Raw genomic sequence first — 16,007 nt, forward strand, 5'->3', positions numbered from 1 at the left:
GCACTTTTCACGTCCTTTGGTACTGACGTTGAAATATATTTGCTATGCTATTTGTTCGCTCCACGGCGACGGTAGCGACATCAGTATTTACTTTGCCATTTAGCATGATTCAGCATGTCGAGGGGTTTAATTCGGAGGGTATATTTTTGCGCACATAAACTTTTTTACACACTTTTTATCGTTTGCTTGTTAGTCTGTTCTCTGTGGTTTTACCTTTCTTTTTCGTCTGGTGCGTGCACCGCTCATCTCTCCCTCTGAATGTTTCTACTACAGAAGCAGCGACAATTTCATCAGAAAGAGAAAAACCTGGCAGCACTGCCATGTATTCCGTTAACATTTTTTTGTGATTGTGTTTTGTGACTGCTTCGCATCAATTTGTTGTGAGTTTTTATCAAAAGTTTACTGAAATATTTCACTACTATATCTTAGTGGGTTCTTGTAATTTAGTAAATATTTTGCGACCTGAAATTGCTTTCAAACCGCCAAGTGTTATCATAAAATAAAAAAAGATGAGTGATTCCACAACAGATAGTGGCAAGGTGAAGCGTAAAGATCCGCATCCGGTGCGGCGGGAGTTTGTGGCCACAAGCAGTTCACAGTACAAATGCATGTACTGCAACTGGACCACAATAATGAATGCTACTCGGATGGTGAAGCACATCGTCGACCAGTGCGAAAGTTCACCGGAACAGGTGCGAGTAAAACTGAGGGCTATCCAGCAAGCCACTCTGGAGAAGGAACTTAATTCGTCCTTTGCAAGTGAAAACAAAAAGGATATTCACAAGCTGTTCAACGAAGACGATAATAAGAGAGTGTGCATGTTTTGCCAATGGTCAACCGTCCGGAATCTAACTAGGATGAGGAACCACATTCTACAACAATGCACGAAAGTTCCTCGCCACGTTAGGAGCTGTTTCCTAAAGCAGGAGTATGATGCATCAGAGCCAACAATTGAGTTGAAAAAAGAGAATAGTTCATCGTTAGAAACCTATCGGCTGGTTACAGCAGAGGATGATGGCAGTCTTCAGGTATTGGAATCTTCTGCTGTTGATGACGCCGATCAAGAGATGGAAGAAACATACCTCGAGGTTCAAGAGCTAGATGAACGTAACTGCGGATGGTGTGAAAAGGCTGTCGCATATGATAGCTATGAGGTGGAAGAAGAAAGTGAAGTTTTTTGTTCAACACAGTGTTTTCGACGTCACACAGAAAGTACTCGTAAAAAATCACTGCAAACAAAACCAGCGGTAATAGCGGTAGAAAAGGAGCCTACCAAACAGCAGAGGCGGTTATCTAGCCCACAGAAAGTAGAATCGCCACCAGCCAAGACACGCAAGTTAGTTCAGGTGAAATCTTTTCTGATAAAACAAGAAAATACACCAACTAGACGACGCGTCAGCCGAAGTGAGACCCCCACATTTCAGGAGGTTGATATCGACTCGGAACCGGAATCGACAGCAGTCCCGCAAACTCCAGCAAAAGCCCAAACGCAACCTGTGCGTGAAGTAGAAAAGGCAAATAATGTTCAGCTGGTCGTCAGAGCAAAACCGACTCCAGTGACGCCTGTTCAAAAACCACCATCTCTAACGAACAAAGCTACAACTAAGAAACAGGTATGCATTTCTCTTTGCACTTTCAAACTCAACTGTGGTTTTTTATTTTTAACACAAGTGAGTAAATTATATCTTTATTGTTAATCATAAAGCGCCTATGATTCTGAAGCATATTGCTAAAAATATATCAAATCAACAGGATTGCGTGCTGGCCTAGGCATAAAGAAGCAAATACATTTGAAATTCACCATACATTTTATACTGAATGGCATGGCAGAACTCTACACTCAAAGATAGACTATCAGATTACTTAGCCATCCTGTCCCGTTTGAAGCAGCCGAAGTGCCTTCTGCAGACTATCGATGGCCGTTTTGACGTCCTCGTAATTCAGTGCACTGCCAGCCCATTTACAATACTTTTGCGCCTTGGTCAGTTGATCTGCCGTCAGTTGGACACCTGATGATCCAACCGGGGCGCTGACGTCACCAGAGCTTACTTGCGGTCCGGTATAAGGCTTAAATCCCCCTGGTGGTTTTTCTGGTTCGCTCGGCGGCGTTGGTGGTTTTACGGTGCTGAAAGGGTCATTGGTGGTGAAATTGGTAGACGCCGATGGTGGACCAGATGATGTTGGTTGTTGTGGAGGATATCCTGTGCCGGGTTGTGGGAAACTTTGAAATCCCATCGAAGGATAGGGCAACTGTGTCGGAGCATTGCTCGGACCAGCAGTGGGTTCCTCGCGAGGTTCGTCAGTGCCAGTCGGTTGCAAATTCTGGAATTCATTCTCCAGTTCATCATCCTCCGTCTTCATCGGCCCGGGAACTGGAGTTTCGCCATTTTTTAGACAATTGTGAATGTAGGATGCCTTCCACTTGGCATACTTTCGATTCTGGGTAACTTCCTCCGTCAATTCACCGAACGTTTGCAGCACATCATATACCATTCCAGCCGTATAAAAAGCCTTTACGACATTCTTCCCAAAATTAGAGGCCCGATCTTGTTTATCAGCGTAAAGAAAAAGTTTTAAGGCGTAATTTTCCAAATAAGCTTGCGCTGCCACCTCATTGGTAATGGATTCATTATCCGCATGGGACTTTTTCATGGTCTCCAACCAATCCATTATAGCCACCAGAAACTTACGCTCCTCCGGGCCCTGGCTGTTGATTTTCAATCCCAACTGCAGGGCATACAGGCGACACCAGTAGCTGACGATCGCATCTCGTGTGTCGTGTTCCTGAGCCGTTTTTAAATAGTGTCCTATCGCTCGCAATGACGCCGGGACTTCCGGCAGGTTCGAGGCCATCGCTGAACAATCTATCTACGATGTAAAAACTGTGATTATTTCTAGCAAAACAATGACTAATCCTGTGCTCTTGAATTTAGGTTTTGACGTTTCAATTAAATCACTTGTTTTGATTTAGGTTTTGATGTCTTAGGTTTTGATTCGTGAGCGCCAAACCTGGTTGCCAGTATAGTTGTCAGGGTGCTTATAGTCTTACAATTGTTTTAACCAGGGGGAATCTCACGGGAATGGCATCGCTGTCAGCTACCATACATTTGACGCGTTACCAACATCACTGGCACTGGCACCCAGAGATGCCAGACTTTTTTTTGGCAAGTCTGTATAATCCATAAAAATGTCTGTATAAGTCTGTATACTGCTGCGAAAAAAAGTTACCGATACATTGATACCTAATTATTTGTCGACCTGTCAGATTGTTTTGTTTTATTGCTTGTTTTGATTGTTCTTTTTCGAGTCTATCATAGTTGGTCGATTAATCGATAACTAATTTATCTTTTAAATCTAAGTAACACATAGAAGTAAGAGTCTTTCCCGTGATAAAAATCGTCGTTCGTCGTAATGTAGCTAAACTGATACATGATGGCAGAAGTCTCGCGGTTATAAAAATAGTACCTTCAAGGTTTGGGACATTTTAAGCAATTCTTCAACGTTGGATATTGCTCCGAAAAGAACAAACGGTCTTTTCACCAATATAACCTGCATGGCAATCGATCGAGACAATCAGCTGTTTGTTACTGGGGGCGAAACAGGCAGATTAGTGCCCACGGGGCCGATAAAAACCCCGATAGCCTGACTCGATTCCCGTTGTCATGATTTCACTCTCAAAAACGCAAGATTAATATGTTCAGCAAAGTGTTCAGTTCTAGTTCACTTTTTCCAGCAACGGCTACAGTGACTTTTGGTTTTTGTGTTCGTTTTTTTGTGTATACTGGTAAAACCATTATGTAGAATATCAGATATCTGTGTAATATCTGTATTATACTAAATGTCTGTATAAAATCTGTAGGCTTATGCGTGTCTGTATCGCAACACAGAAAGTCTGTATAATACAGATTTGTCTGTATATCTGGCATCTCTGCTGGCACCCGAAAAATGGGCAGTTTACCCTTATCTTATGTTGATTCGGGCAAACCGGCTAAATGTTGACTGCAATTATTGATAGCATATCAGACAGTTTTGAGCAATTTCTTAAGGTTTTCACATGGTATGTGATATTCTAAGTGATATTTAGTACATTTATTGTGTCCCAAAGCAAAGTGAAGCAAACTGTGACAGCAGAAAAAGTAGTTTTGGGACAAACGGTACAGAAATAGATGTTCGTAACGCTTGAAGGCTACCATACCATTCCCTTGGGAAATCTATCTGTCAAATATCGTGTAACCGTGACCAGCATATTTGGCAACAAGGCGTCCGGTTGTTTTGGTTTGTGTCGTTTTGATTGAAGTAAAATTTAGTAGAATTGTAACGTTCTTTTTTAACAAAACTCTAAAAATCGCGGAAAACTTTTATTCATACTGCGTTGCGTAGCGAAATTTGGTGGCAGCAGCCTGCAATTAGCTGAAAATCATGAAGTTTCCTCACCACACAATAATCTTTTAAACGTAATGGACCAACAAACTTCATGGACCAGAGTTGATCTGCGATAACGCACACATATATGAATTTTGACAGCAGTAAATCCCCCCTGGTTTTAACAGTTTAGAAAATACGTAATTCTTGGTCTTAAAATTTCTAAAAGATGTTTCAACTCATCTTGGACGACTGTGCAATTGTTTTGTATTTGAAATATTTTTTATCGAAATTTAAAAACCAAGAATAATGTGTTTTCTGAACTGTTATTTTTTTTTTTTAGATAAAAATCATGGAATGTCAGGGAATTTATTTTTCGATTAAGGAATCCGGAAAAAATAACACTGTAATTATACATAGTTTTACCATGATTCAACTATGTTTTTCATTTTAAATACATCAATTTTATTATAAATTTCACTGTCTGGAACAATAAAAAACATTGTTTTTGCCATTTTTTCCATGAAAAAGGGGGTTTGTTATGTATCTTAACAGCATTTTTTCAGGCACTTTTGCCATACATTTAGAAGTCACTGACAATGTTTTTCATGGTAAAATGATTGTCGGTGGTAGATTCAACAACAAAAAACGTCGTTGAAACATAGTAATAACAAAAAACGTGTACAAGCTTACAGTGAAAATACCATGCTTTTTATGGTTACAATAAAAACATTGTCCATTTACTGTTCTCACCGCAAAACACATCGTGAATTTGTTTTGGGAAATCGTGGAATATCAGGGGAAACTGACAAATGCGCCAATGCGGGACCTTTACTGTTTGGTTTCATGTCCGATCAACGACATTTTTCACTGGAATTTCAGTGCTGCCTCCATTTATTTTTATAATGTTATATTGCAAGGAACATCGGGAAATTTAATCTGAAAACTTTTTCGCCACCTTGAGTATGGCAAATTATTATTAACGGCTATTTTTACATCAAATTAAATTTTATTTATTAACGATTATTTTACGCGGGTTCCGAAATTTACGCGTTTTCTAACGCGAATTTCAGAATTTACGTGAATTTCCCAGAAAAAAAGTCAATAAGTCAATAAGAAGTTCAGTCAAGAAATTTACCTTAGTTCGTCGGGACACGGGAGATCTTTGAATTTATTCGCCGTATATTCAACCAACGAGTCCTGGTGAAAAAGAAAATTTGGCATTAGTTGCAGTCAATTATTTCGAATTATGCATTATCTACCGATAAGAACTAATTTCAAAATTTCTATTTCCTCCTTTTTTCAGACGGTTTGCTTAGTTTGCTGTTAATTGCAAAATAAAATGAAAACAACACGCAAGCACCAGTAACCCGATTTTGAGTAAATTCGCCGCCATGATCAATTTAGTTCTACTCATTTTTTGACGTCTTCGAACAACTGAAAAAAATGATTAAAATTCAACTCAGCCGCTGAGTAGCCCAGAGTGAGCGTGTGCACGCTCGTAAATAATAACTCATGAACTGAGCAACTCTGACTCAGTTTAGAACGATGTTCGTAGACGTCAAAAAATGAGTAGAAGTCCTTTTTGATTTTGAGTAACATTGACTCACTTTTTGGGTTCCCTTCATATAACTTCTTTCTGACGTAACGTCGCATATAACGACGACCATTTTGAAAGATGATTACGATGTGCTTCAGTTTGTGACGTATGTTTTTTAATTGTGTGCGCCTCAGAAGGCATTATAACTGTTAACTTTTATTACAAGGTAATTATTGATTGAACATGTGGTATCGTTTATTGGCCGTGGCGGATGTCAGCCAGTAATGAAACTGAACTGTACCCAAAAAATGAGTAATGTCGTACTCAAATTTTGAGTAATAATGACTCATTTTAAAGACGCCTAGTGTTACTCAGTTTTGAGTATTTGTGGAGTTACTCAATTTAAGAGTTGTTCCTCTTTTTACGAAAATGTGTCAAATGTTACTCATTTTAGAGTTATTATTTACGAGCGTGTGCGGCTCATCTAACCCGCAGAGTCGAAAAAAAAATACGAAAACCGAAACATAACGCCCCCCAGCGATCATTTAGTTTTGTTCGAGTTGCTCAAAACGAAATGCGCAATGTCACCCCAGCTCCTTCCACACCTAAACCGAGACTCGAAAGTTTTTGGAATCTTGCTAATACCCCGTTCACACTACACCGCATATCACCTGATATCAGGCGATTCGTGCTATCGAGGCCATATCACTATCTATATGACCTAATATCCCATACAATCGAGCTGTCAACGGATATCACCTCGGCTACATGCTATCGCGGATATCGTGTTTGAAAACCAATAATAACCACATTTCCAGCAGTTGGCAATACGGCCAACAGACATTTGACGCAACCCTACAAATTTCGCAATTCGCGTTACATGCGAGAAAAAAAGGAAGGAAATATTTTTGCAATTTTCATCCCGCACATGTTGACAATTGCATATGAGAGTTCGCGTTGGTGCGAGCCAACTAGCTGACATCTCTATCCTAATCCCATTGCTCTTGTTGTCTTGTTTTAGCTTTGACCTGTTTTTGTTTTCTTCTCTTTTCAATTATCCGGTATCATCTGGCGATATCAGGTGATATCAGGTGGTATCATCTGGCGATATCAGGTGATATCCGGCGTAGTCTGAACAAGGCATATGAGCTTGTTTCGTTTAACGATATTTCGGTCACATGATATCAGGGTAGCGAAACTCGGTATTTGCAGGTGTGACCATTCGACGCGACGCAATGCTTGTGTCAAACTAGTCTGTTTTATTTCACTGTCTCTGATTTACCTCACCTTCTTCGTATCATTTTCTCTATCACAAATTATAACTGTTGATTTAAAAGTTAAGAAATCATTATTAAAGTGGAACCATGAACGGATGTTCCATATGTTTACAGTAGAGACTATAACCCGGATTGGTTGTAAAGCAATGTTATTTCACAGCGAGTTGATACATGATAATAATATCGAAATTATTTCTCTAGGAATACAATCACAATCTGGGCATAAAAACGTGTAACTTTCTGCTACTTTTATTTTTTCGAAGCGAATAAAGGAAAATAATATTAGATTGGACCCAAAAATAGAGTCTACGATTTGCGTTCTGATTCGAAATTCAATTGGGTTGTTTAGCTATTTACGGATTTCGGATTTTTATATATCAGCGTAATCAGTACACACTTAGTTTCTTTTACCGAACTCAGCAATCTTTTTAACGAGTTCTCAACAGCTGAGCCATCAGCAATCTGTTCAGCAATTTATTTGCTTGACGAGTGCTCGGTAATTTTGCATTCTCGCTGAAACGTCAAACATAGAAGATAGCTCAGTAAAAATTTACGAAGCGTTCATCAAAAATTGCTGCATGAGTCGGTATTTACAAAGCTGACTGTTCGTCACGAGTAACCGAGCGTTCTGTAAATTTACAAAGCTGACGATTCGTCACAAATTACCGAGCATTCTGTGAACGTAAAGTTTTTTCATGGTTACGAGAGAAATATGAACCATTGTGAGAGTTGCTATTGCAGCTGTTGAATAATTTTATAAAGGAATTTCAGATTGTTTAGATCGATTATACTGGTGATCCCAGCACATTCGAGTAAAAACTTGATACGTTTAATGTTATGATGAATACAGGCTTTTTACTGCAGGCTTCTAGTAAACTGCTCTCCTGTGGTGGAAAAATTTCCATATGCTGACTGAATAGATCGTGTACCTCCACGTCGTTTTCTTGTAGATTGGAAAGTAAGATATCTTTTTTTTTTGAAAATCACACGCGAAACACTTTAAAAACTCAGCTTCGGAACTCTTTGAATATTTGAAAATGGCGGACATTCGATGTTTCGTTTTGACAGATGCAGAAAAATTGCCGAACAGTATAGTAAAAAACAACAAGAGTTCAGTTAAACAATTGAAGAGTTTTTTCAGCAACACCTAGGTAGATGCTGATAGATCGTCAAATATTTACTGAACTTTGTGAAAGTGCAGAACATACTTTAGTTTACAGAAAAGGTCAGTAATGTTTTTTGCTGAGCTCGTCAAGTGTCTTTTGCATAACGGTAATTCGGTAAAAACTTCAACCGACATCAGTTATTTTTGAGTAAATTACAAAATGATCAGTATTTTTTCAAATTTACTGAATATGACCATAATAAATATTACTGAACAATTGAAACGAGAATAAGTGTGTATAATTATCAGTGTAATTTTCTGAGTAAAACGTGATTTTTAAAATTTTTATATCATTGTCCTTCGATTTTTAAATAAAGAATAAAAATCGCTCCAAAATCGCAACTATGACAGTTGGTATATGGGCGAACTGTCATTGTAGCGATTTCGAACAGTTTTAATTCGTGATTTAAAAATTGGAGGACAACGATAGAAAATTTTCGTACATCACGTTTTGCTTAGAAAACGTTTTGCGTTTTGCAGCTCTTTCAAATGATACAAAAAACCGATAATAGCTAAACAACCCAATTGTCCGTTTATTTGACACAGATTCCTGTGTCAAACGTTAGTGTAGTAGATTATTGCGGTCTTAGTGCTACATTTCGTTTGATTTAAATAACTGTTGTAGTCTCCAACAAATAAAAGACTAGTTGTAGCTTTAACGTCTATATTCTTTGGAGGTTGGAACAAATATGAATAGAGAAAATTGTGCTGTCAACCAACTTAATAATTCACAGGCTTCTTAGTTAAAAGTCTTCGAGTGTAATTGCTATGGAACATCTCCCCCTTAAAAGAGATCGTAGGATCCGAGCCATGCCGGAAGCCTTCGGTTACGAACGGGTTGATTGGAGCACTGCGGATTGATGCCTTCAACAACGACTTCTGGTGCTAGAACCTTTTCTTGGTCCAATGTTGGTTCGGCAGGGTGCAATACTTCAGGCAATTGTTGAATTGGGTGTGCCACTTCTGGCAGCATTTCAGGCGGTTGTTGAGTTTCTTTGGAATCAGGATCGGCAGTTTCATCCGAACATGGAGTACACAGATTTTGCATTCCAAATTCCTCAAGCAGCACGGTCCATGGTAAATTTGATTCAGTAGCTTCACTAATGGATTCTAGATGACGCTGTCGTAGCTGATTCGTATGAGAACGGATGAGACGACCGGTGTCCAGAAGTACAGCATACATGACGGAGCCTTTTCTCTCAATCACCTTGCCAGGAACCCATGAGGTTTGATTGTGATGATGAACCTCTGCGTACACTAAATCATCAGCGGAGAACTCTCTCTTGACGGTACCATGGTGTTGATTGAACTGGTTATTCTGCTTACTGTTTACAGCTGGTGTGCTTGATTTTCGGGGCTTAAGAAGATCCAGTGTAGTAGTGAGGGGTCTACCTAGAAAAAGTTCTGCAGGTGACTTATGATCACGAGCACTTCGATTGGGTGTGGACCGGTAAACGGAAAGGAAAGTTTGAAGTCGTCGGAAAGTTGCTGGATTTCCTCCCTCTCGTAACTTCTTGAGTCCTCTTTTCAAAGTGTCCACAAAGCGCTCAGCCTGTCCATTAGACTGTGGATGGTAGGGCGCAATTGTTTAGTGGGTGATTCCAGCTTCATCACAGAATTGCTTGAATCGGGCGCTAACAAATTGCGAGCCATTATCCGAAACCAGAATTTTTGGATTGCCGAATCTTGAAAAAATCTCGTCTAGCATTTCCAACGTTTTCGTTGTGTTTGTGCTTCGAGTGCGGTAGATTTCTGGCCATTTTGAATATGCGTCAATTACCAGAAAGTAGTAGTATCCATTAATCGGGCCAGCATAATCGATATGGACTCGTTCCCACGGCTTCGATGAAATGGGCCACGACTCCAGGTCCGTCTTGCGTGGTGATTTAGCAGCTTCAGCACAGGGTCTGCAGCATCGAACATATTTTTCGACGGCATCATCGATGTTAGGCCAGTACACGAAACTTCTTGCTAGGGATTTCATTCGCTCCATCCCCGGATGGCCTCGATGTAGTTGCTGAAGAATGCGTTTGCGAAAGCGGTTTGGCACAACAACTCTATCGCCGAACATGATGCAACCTTGGACGATCAGCAGACTGTCTCGGCAGATAAAGAATTGTTGGACAACTGGATCATTAATTGCTTTGGAATGATTGGGCCATCCTTCATTGATATGGAACACCACCGACTGGAGAACAGGATCTTTCGATGTTTCAGTAGCGATCATTTCAGACGTCACAGGTAGACTTGAAGTAGAATCACTGAGAACGGTGTTGACATCGGCTTCCATTTGGACAGAAGCAATGACATACTCTTCGTCAGTTGTTGAATGGCATTTCATTAGTCGTGAAAGGAGGTCAGCGTGTCCAAAGTCTTCAGTGCGCACAAACTGGATGTCAAAATCGTACAGCATTAACGTAAGCGCCCAGCGTTGAAGCCGGTTAGCCGTGTATACCGGAATTCCTTTTTTGCTCCCGAACACCTTAAGAAGTGGTTGGTGATCAGTCTGCAAGGTAAACTTCCGGCCGAATACCATCTTATGAAACCGTGTTACAGCAAAAACCAGTGCCAAAGCTTCTTTTTCTATCTGGCCGTAATTTTGCTCCGCAGGAGTTAGAGATCTTGAAATGTGCGAAATATCCTTCACTGATCCATTCGGAAAACGATGCATAATAACAGCGCCCAAGCCATTTTTGGATGCATCAGCTGCGACGATGATTTCTTTGTTCGGGTCAAAATGTGTCAGCAACAAGTCGGAAGTGAGCAGCATTTTGAACTTGTCGAACGACTTCTGACAGTTCGCAGTCCATTCCCATTTCACGTTTTGTTTCAGTAAATAATCCATGGGTGCTCTTAGCTCTTTCATCTGCTTGACAAAACGCCCATAATAATTGATAGCTCCAAGATACGATCGAAGCTGTGATACGTTGGTTGGAGCTGGCATTTGCGAAATTGCGGTTGTCTTCGCGGGATCAGGTCGTAAGCCGTCTTTGTCGATGATATGGCCTAGGAACTTAATTTGTGATAGACCAAATCGACATTTTTCGATCTTCAGATGAAAACCGTACGTTTTGATCCGCTCCAGGACCTCATGAAGGCTTCGATTGTGTTCTTCTTTTGTCTTACCAGAAATCATGATATCGTCTAGATACGGTTTTACTCCAGGAATACCAGCGACCATACTGTCAATAATCCTTTGGAAGGCACCAGGAGCGGACTTGATTCCAGGCGGCAGACGGTTGTATTTGAACAGTCCTCGATGAGTGTTTATCGTCAGATACTTTTGTGATTCCTCTTCAGTCTCGACTTGCAGGTACGCATCAGAAAAATCGAGTTGGGAGAAATAACGGCAGCCAGCTAGATCAGCAAAAATATCATCTGGATGTGGTAGCGGATGGGCATCTGATTCTAGCGCATTGTTTAACCCTGTAGAATAGTCGCCACAGATACGGACGGAAACGTTGTCTGACTTACGGACCACTACTGTTGGAGTTGCCCAGTCGGAAAACTTCACTGGTGAGATAATTCCCTTGTCCTGAAGACGTTGAAGTTCGGCATCCACCTTGGGAAGAGCAGCATATGCAACTGGTCTCTTGGGACAGTACACGGGACGGGCGTTGGGCTTCAGGTAGAGTTTAACTTTTGCTTTGGTACACCGGCCAAGTGTGCTCTGGAACACTTCCGGGAACTTCGTACGCAGCTTTTGCTCAATGTCTTCCGGCTTCTGATGCACAGCATTGACCAGTGAGTTGAAAGGAATCGACCATAGATGGAATAGATCGATTGTTCCAATTCCAAGGACATTCAAATCCGGGCTTGATGACACATAGACAATGCCAGCTTTTGTCACGCTTCGGATGGTTATGTCTGCAAGGAACTCACCAGCCATGTTAATCTTGTTTCCGGAAGCGCTGATGGCGGTTATGTCAGTTACGTTGATGGCTGGTTTGCCTATCGCCTCCCAGGTCTGCGTAGAAATAATGGTGATATCAGAAGCGCAATCTAACTGAAGGACAGCTTCTTTGCCATTGATTCCAACAGTAACGTATTTCCTCTTCCCTTGAAGATCGATGCGTTTCACTGAAATTCCTTTGGACTTCACAAATGCCTTGTACTTTTGTTTTGCTGGCTTTGATTTTGATTCAGCAGATGAGCAGTAACCTTCTTTATGCCCTTTTCGTTTGCACTTGTTGCAATTGTGGTCTTGATAGGAACATTCCTTTACGAAATGTAAATCACCGCAAAACCAGCACGGAGATTTCGGTTGTTTTTTCTTAGCAGGCTTGGTGGAAACAGCGTTGACGACGGATTTTTCCGGAACGGGCTTCTCTACCAACTTGGTGTCCTGCTTTAGATTGTTGAACCGATGACACTCCTCGACGAGATTTTCCAAGGTTAGCTTTGTGCCGTCTGCTGGCGGAGCATGCTCTTCAGCTTCCAATTTGCCGATCAATCGAGTTCGGATGTCTGCATCGCGGGGAGATTGTAGACCGCAAACAAAACGTAGCGCCTTGAATTGGTCATCAGTGAGCTTGGTGAGTTGGAATGCTTCGCAATGCTTGTTCACAGAGGCAGCATAACTTGAAAAATCGTCTGCTTCATTCTTAGTATACTGAAGACAACGGTAACGATCGTTGAACAGCGAGGTTTGATGACCAAAAAGTTTCTTAAGTTTCTTCACCGTTTCGTCCAGGCCAAAATCGCGGGGATGTCTTGGCAGGATACTATTTACGTATCGCTCGTGGAACTGGGTGCCGATTTTTCTTAAGAGTAGCCTCACCTTCGCTGGATCGTCTAGATTCTTGCCGTCGACCTTGAAGACATCTTCGTAGCGAGCAAACCACGCGTCAAAGAACACTCCACCGTCAGGATCGTAGTAAAAATCTTCAATTCCCGTGGCCAACGATTCGATTATCTTCTCGCTTCCCGGTTGGCTGGCTTGACCGGTTCGCTTGAGGAGTTGAATCTGCTCTTGTTGGTTGACTACCAGTTCGGTTAGTCGGAGAATCGCGTTTTTCAAATCCTGGTCGGACATCTTGCAAGAGTCTTGAAGCAGCTTAAAATTGTCCTCGTCGCCAAGAATTGTTGTAGTCTCCAACAAATAAAAGACTAGTTGTAGCTTTAACGTCTATATTCTTTGGAGGTTGGAACAAATATGAATAGAGAAAATTGTGCTGTCAACCAGCTTAATAATTCACAGGCTTCTTAGTTAAAAGTCTTCGAGTGTAATTGCTATGGAACAATAACCTCTCTCAGCCGAGATTCAAATATGCAATAATTGGCTCTGACGACTCTGTTGATATTGGTTTCGTTTATACTTGCGAAAGTGAAGGAGGAAATATTTTTGCTTTTTTTCACACATAAAATGACAATTGCATATGAGAACTCGCGTAGGTGCGAACTAGCAATACTCAGAGGGAGAGATATGCGAAGAGAGTGTTGTGAGTCAAACGAACATGTCAAAATTCGAGCCAAATGAACAAGAAAGGTTACACATTGAAAGGTATTGCAATAAGGTTCAATGAAGAATATATTTATTTTCACACGTTTTTCATGTTCTATTGCTAAAACATGATTTGAACATGCTCCAAAGTTGCGTCATCACAGTGATTTTTAACTGGTGGTTCTCAAACCCTTTGTTTGGTCTACAGAATAATGATGAAAGTATATAAAATTGTACATAAACATAAAATTTAACACCTCCACGGGTTTTGTGATGCACTTTATTATTCTCCAGGACTTCCACCGTCACTATCAGTTATACGAGCCGAAATAAAAAGTTAGTCAACATTGCGCTTTGAGAAGAGATCTGGCACCTCTGATATGGAAGCCTAGTTGCCAAACCAGCGGTTTTTTTCATCGCTTATCTCTCCCTAGTGATTTCTAGTGCGAACAGCCTTAAAAATCTCTTTTACTTGTGTCAAGGCCAATTGGTTTGCTAGACCAGCTTTGTACCTCTATATATTTGAGCCTGCACAATATTAAATTAGAAAAATCAGAATTATCAAGCATAATGGCAACCTTGACCGCAGACGTGAGTTGCGCTTTCATTTGCTCACTTCCTCATGTGCTACGCCCAATGATGCCAGATTGGAAGACATGCCCTCTATTTGAAGAAATTCATCCATCCGTGAAGACACCCTGTTTTGCGAAGAAAATGTTAAGACGTTTGAAAATACATGAAAACATCCGTAATTCGCATTGAACATTTTTCAGACTAGACATCTTCTGGTTCGCCGGTAATTATTTCAACCTCTGGGCATCTCAGGTTTTCTCGCAGAGCGTGAAGACATTTCACAAAATTGACCTGGCATCCCTGATAACGTCTATTCGTTTTTGTAAACAATTCTCATTCACGTTCACTAACATCTAGCATCTCACTCGCCTAGCAAGAAAAGCAGCGAAAAGCAAACTCACCATCGCCAACAGCCATCTCAGCCCAGGCCCGGTCATTCTACGTGAGACTTTACTAAAGTTATAGCGGAAAACACGTCGCTCAGCGCGTTCTTCTGCTTACTGTTTTTGTTTCCTACCCTAGCGGGCCAAGTGCGGCTTATCAATTGCAAGCTCTACTATCAGCGCACTCGAAAATAAAGAAGAAGCTTTTAGATAGTTGATTTTTCCGTGCGATACTACAAACCCAGCCTGTGTAGATTGCGTTTGCTTGCGTGGCTTCGTGCACGAGGAAAGATGAAGCCGGCCATAAGTATGCTGTTAATAATCGGTGCCATTTTGGGCATATTTTCCTCTTTCGCCCAGACGGAAGCCCTGGACGAAGGATCCTGCCATTCGTTCGCCGGTGGACACGTTTATCCCCAGGAGGACGTCCGATCAGCGGATCACAAATTGCAGTGGACTAAGGCGGTTATTTCCCGACCGGCCCCGCAGTTCGAAGCAACCGCGGTTGTGGGCGGAGCGTTCAAGAAGATCAAATTGTCGGACTATCGGGGCAAGTACCTAGTATTTTTCTTCTACCCGCTGGATTTCACCTTCGTCTGTCCAACGGAGATTCTGGCTTTCTCGGACCGAGTGAAAGAATTCAAGAAACTGAACACCGAAGTGATTGCCGCCAGCATCGATTCTCATTTCACTCATCTAGCCTGGATCAATACACCCCGAAAGGAGGGCGGACTGGGAAAGATCAACATTCCTCTGGTTAGTGATATTACGCATAGCATTTCAAAAGACTATGGAGTGTATCTGGACGACTTGGGTCATACGCTTAGGTGAGTTTGAGATACTGCTTTGAAAAAAGTTTCATTAAAAAAAAATCTTGGCTCAATTGCAGAGGTCTTTTCATTATTGACGATCGTGGTATCTTGCGCCAGATCACGATGAACGATTTGCCCGTTGGACGGTCCGTAGATGAAACGTTGCGATTGGTGCAGGCCTTCCAGTACACTGACAAACACGGAGAGGTATGCCCGGCTGGATGGAAACCGGGACAAGACACGGTAAGTTAATATACTATCGGTTGTTTACGAAGATGTTAACATTTTCGATCTCTTTTGCAGATTGTACCTAACCCAGAAGAAAAAATTAAGTATTTCGAAAAGAACCATTAGGCAGTTGAAAAAAAAATTTACCTCAACTAAAATAAATTTAAAAGAATGCGATTGGATCATAGGATTAGTTCTAAATATACAACTTTTAATTTTTTTTT

At 41.1% G+C, this 16,007-nt stretch overlaps 2 protein-coding genes across 2 annotated transcripts; one reads left to right on the forward strand and one right to left on the reverse strand.

The window, feature by feature from the left end:
• Positions 1–328: 328 nt before the first annotated feature.
• LOC129720939 (uncharacterized) lies at positions 329–16,003 on the forward strand. The gene is made up of 4 exons (XM_055672874.1): positions 329–1,613; positions 15,104–15,570; positions 15,633–15,798; positions 15,859–16,003. The coding sequence occupies exons 1-4, from the start codon at positions 510–512 to the stop codon at positions 15,907–15,909; spliced, it is 1,788 nt and encodes a 595-aa protein (XP_055528849.1). The 5' UTR covers positions 329–509; the 3' UTR covers positions 15,910–16,003.
• On the reverse strand, positions 1,661–3,009 carry LOC129720941 (vacuolar protein sorting-associated protein VTA1 homolog). The gene has a single exon (XM_055672876.1). It carries the CDS (start codon positions 2,851–2,853, stop codon positions 1,864–1,866), a length of 990 nt encoding a protein of 329 aa, XP_055528851.1. The 5' UTR covers positions 2,854–3,009; the 3' UTR covers positions 1,661–1,863.
• Positions 16,004–16,007: the final 4 nt, after the last annotated feature.

Source organism: Wyeomyia smithii, chromosome 2 (genome assembly GCF_029784165.1).
Source record: "Wyeomyia smithii strain HCP4-BCI-WySm-NY-G18 chromosome 2, ASM2978416v1, whole genome shotgun sequence".
In the NCBI taxonomy this organism is placed as follows: Eukaryota; Metazoa; Arthropoda; class Insecta; order Diptera; family Culicidae; genus Wyeomyia; species Wyeomyia smithii.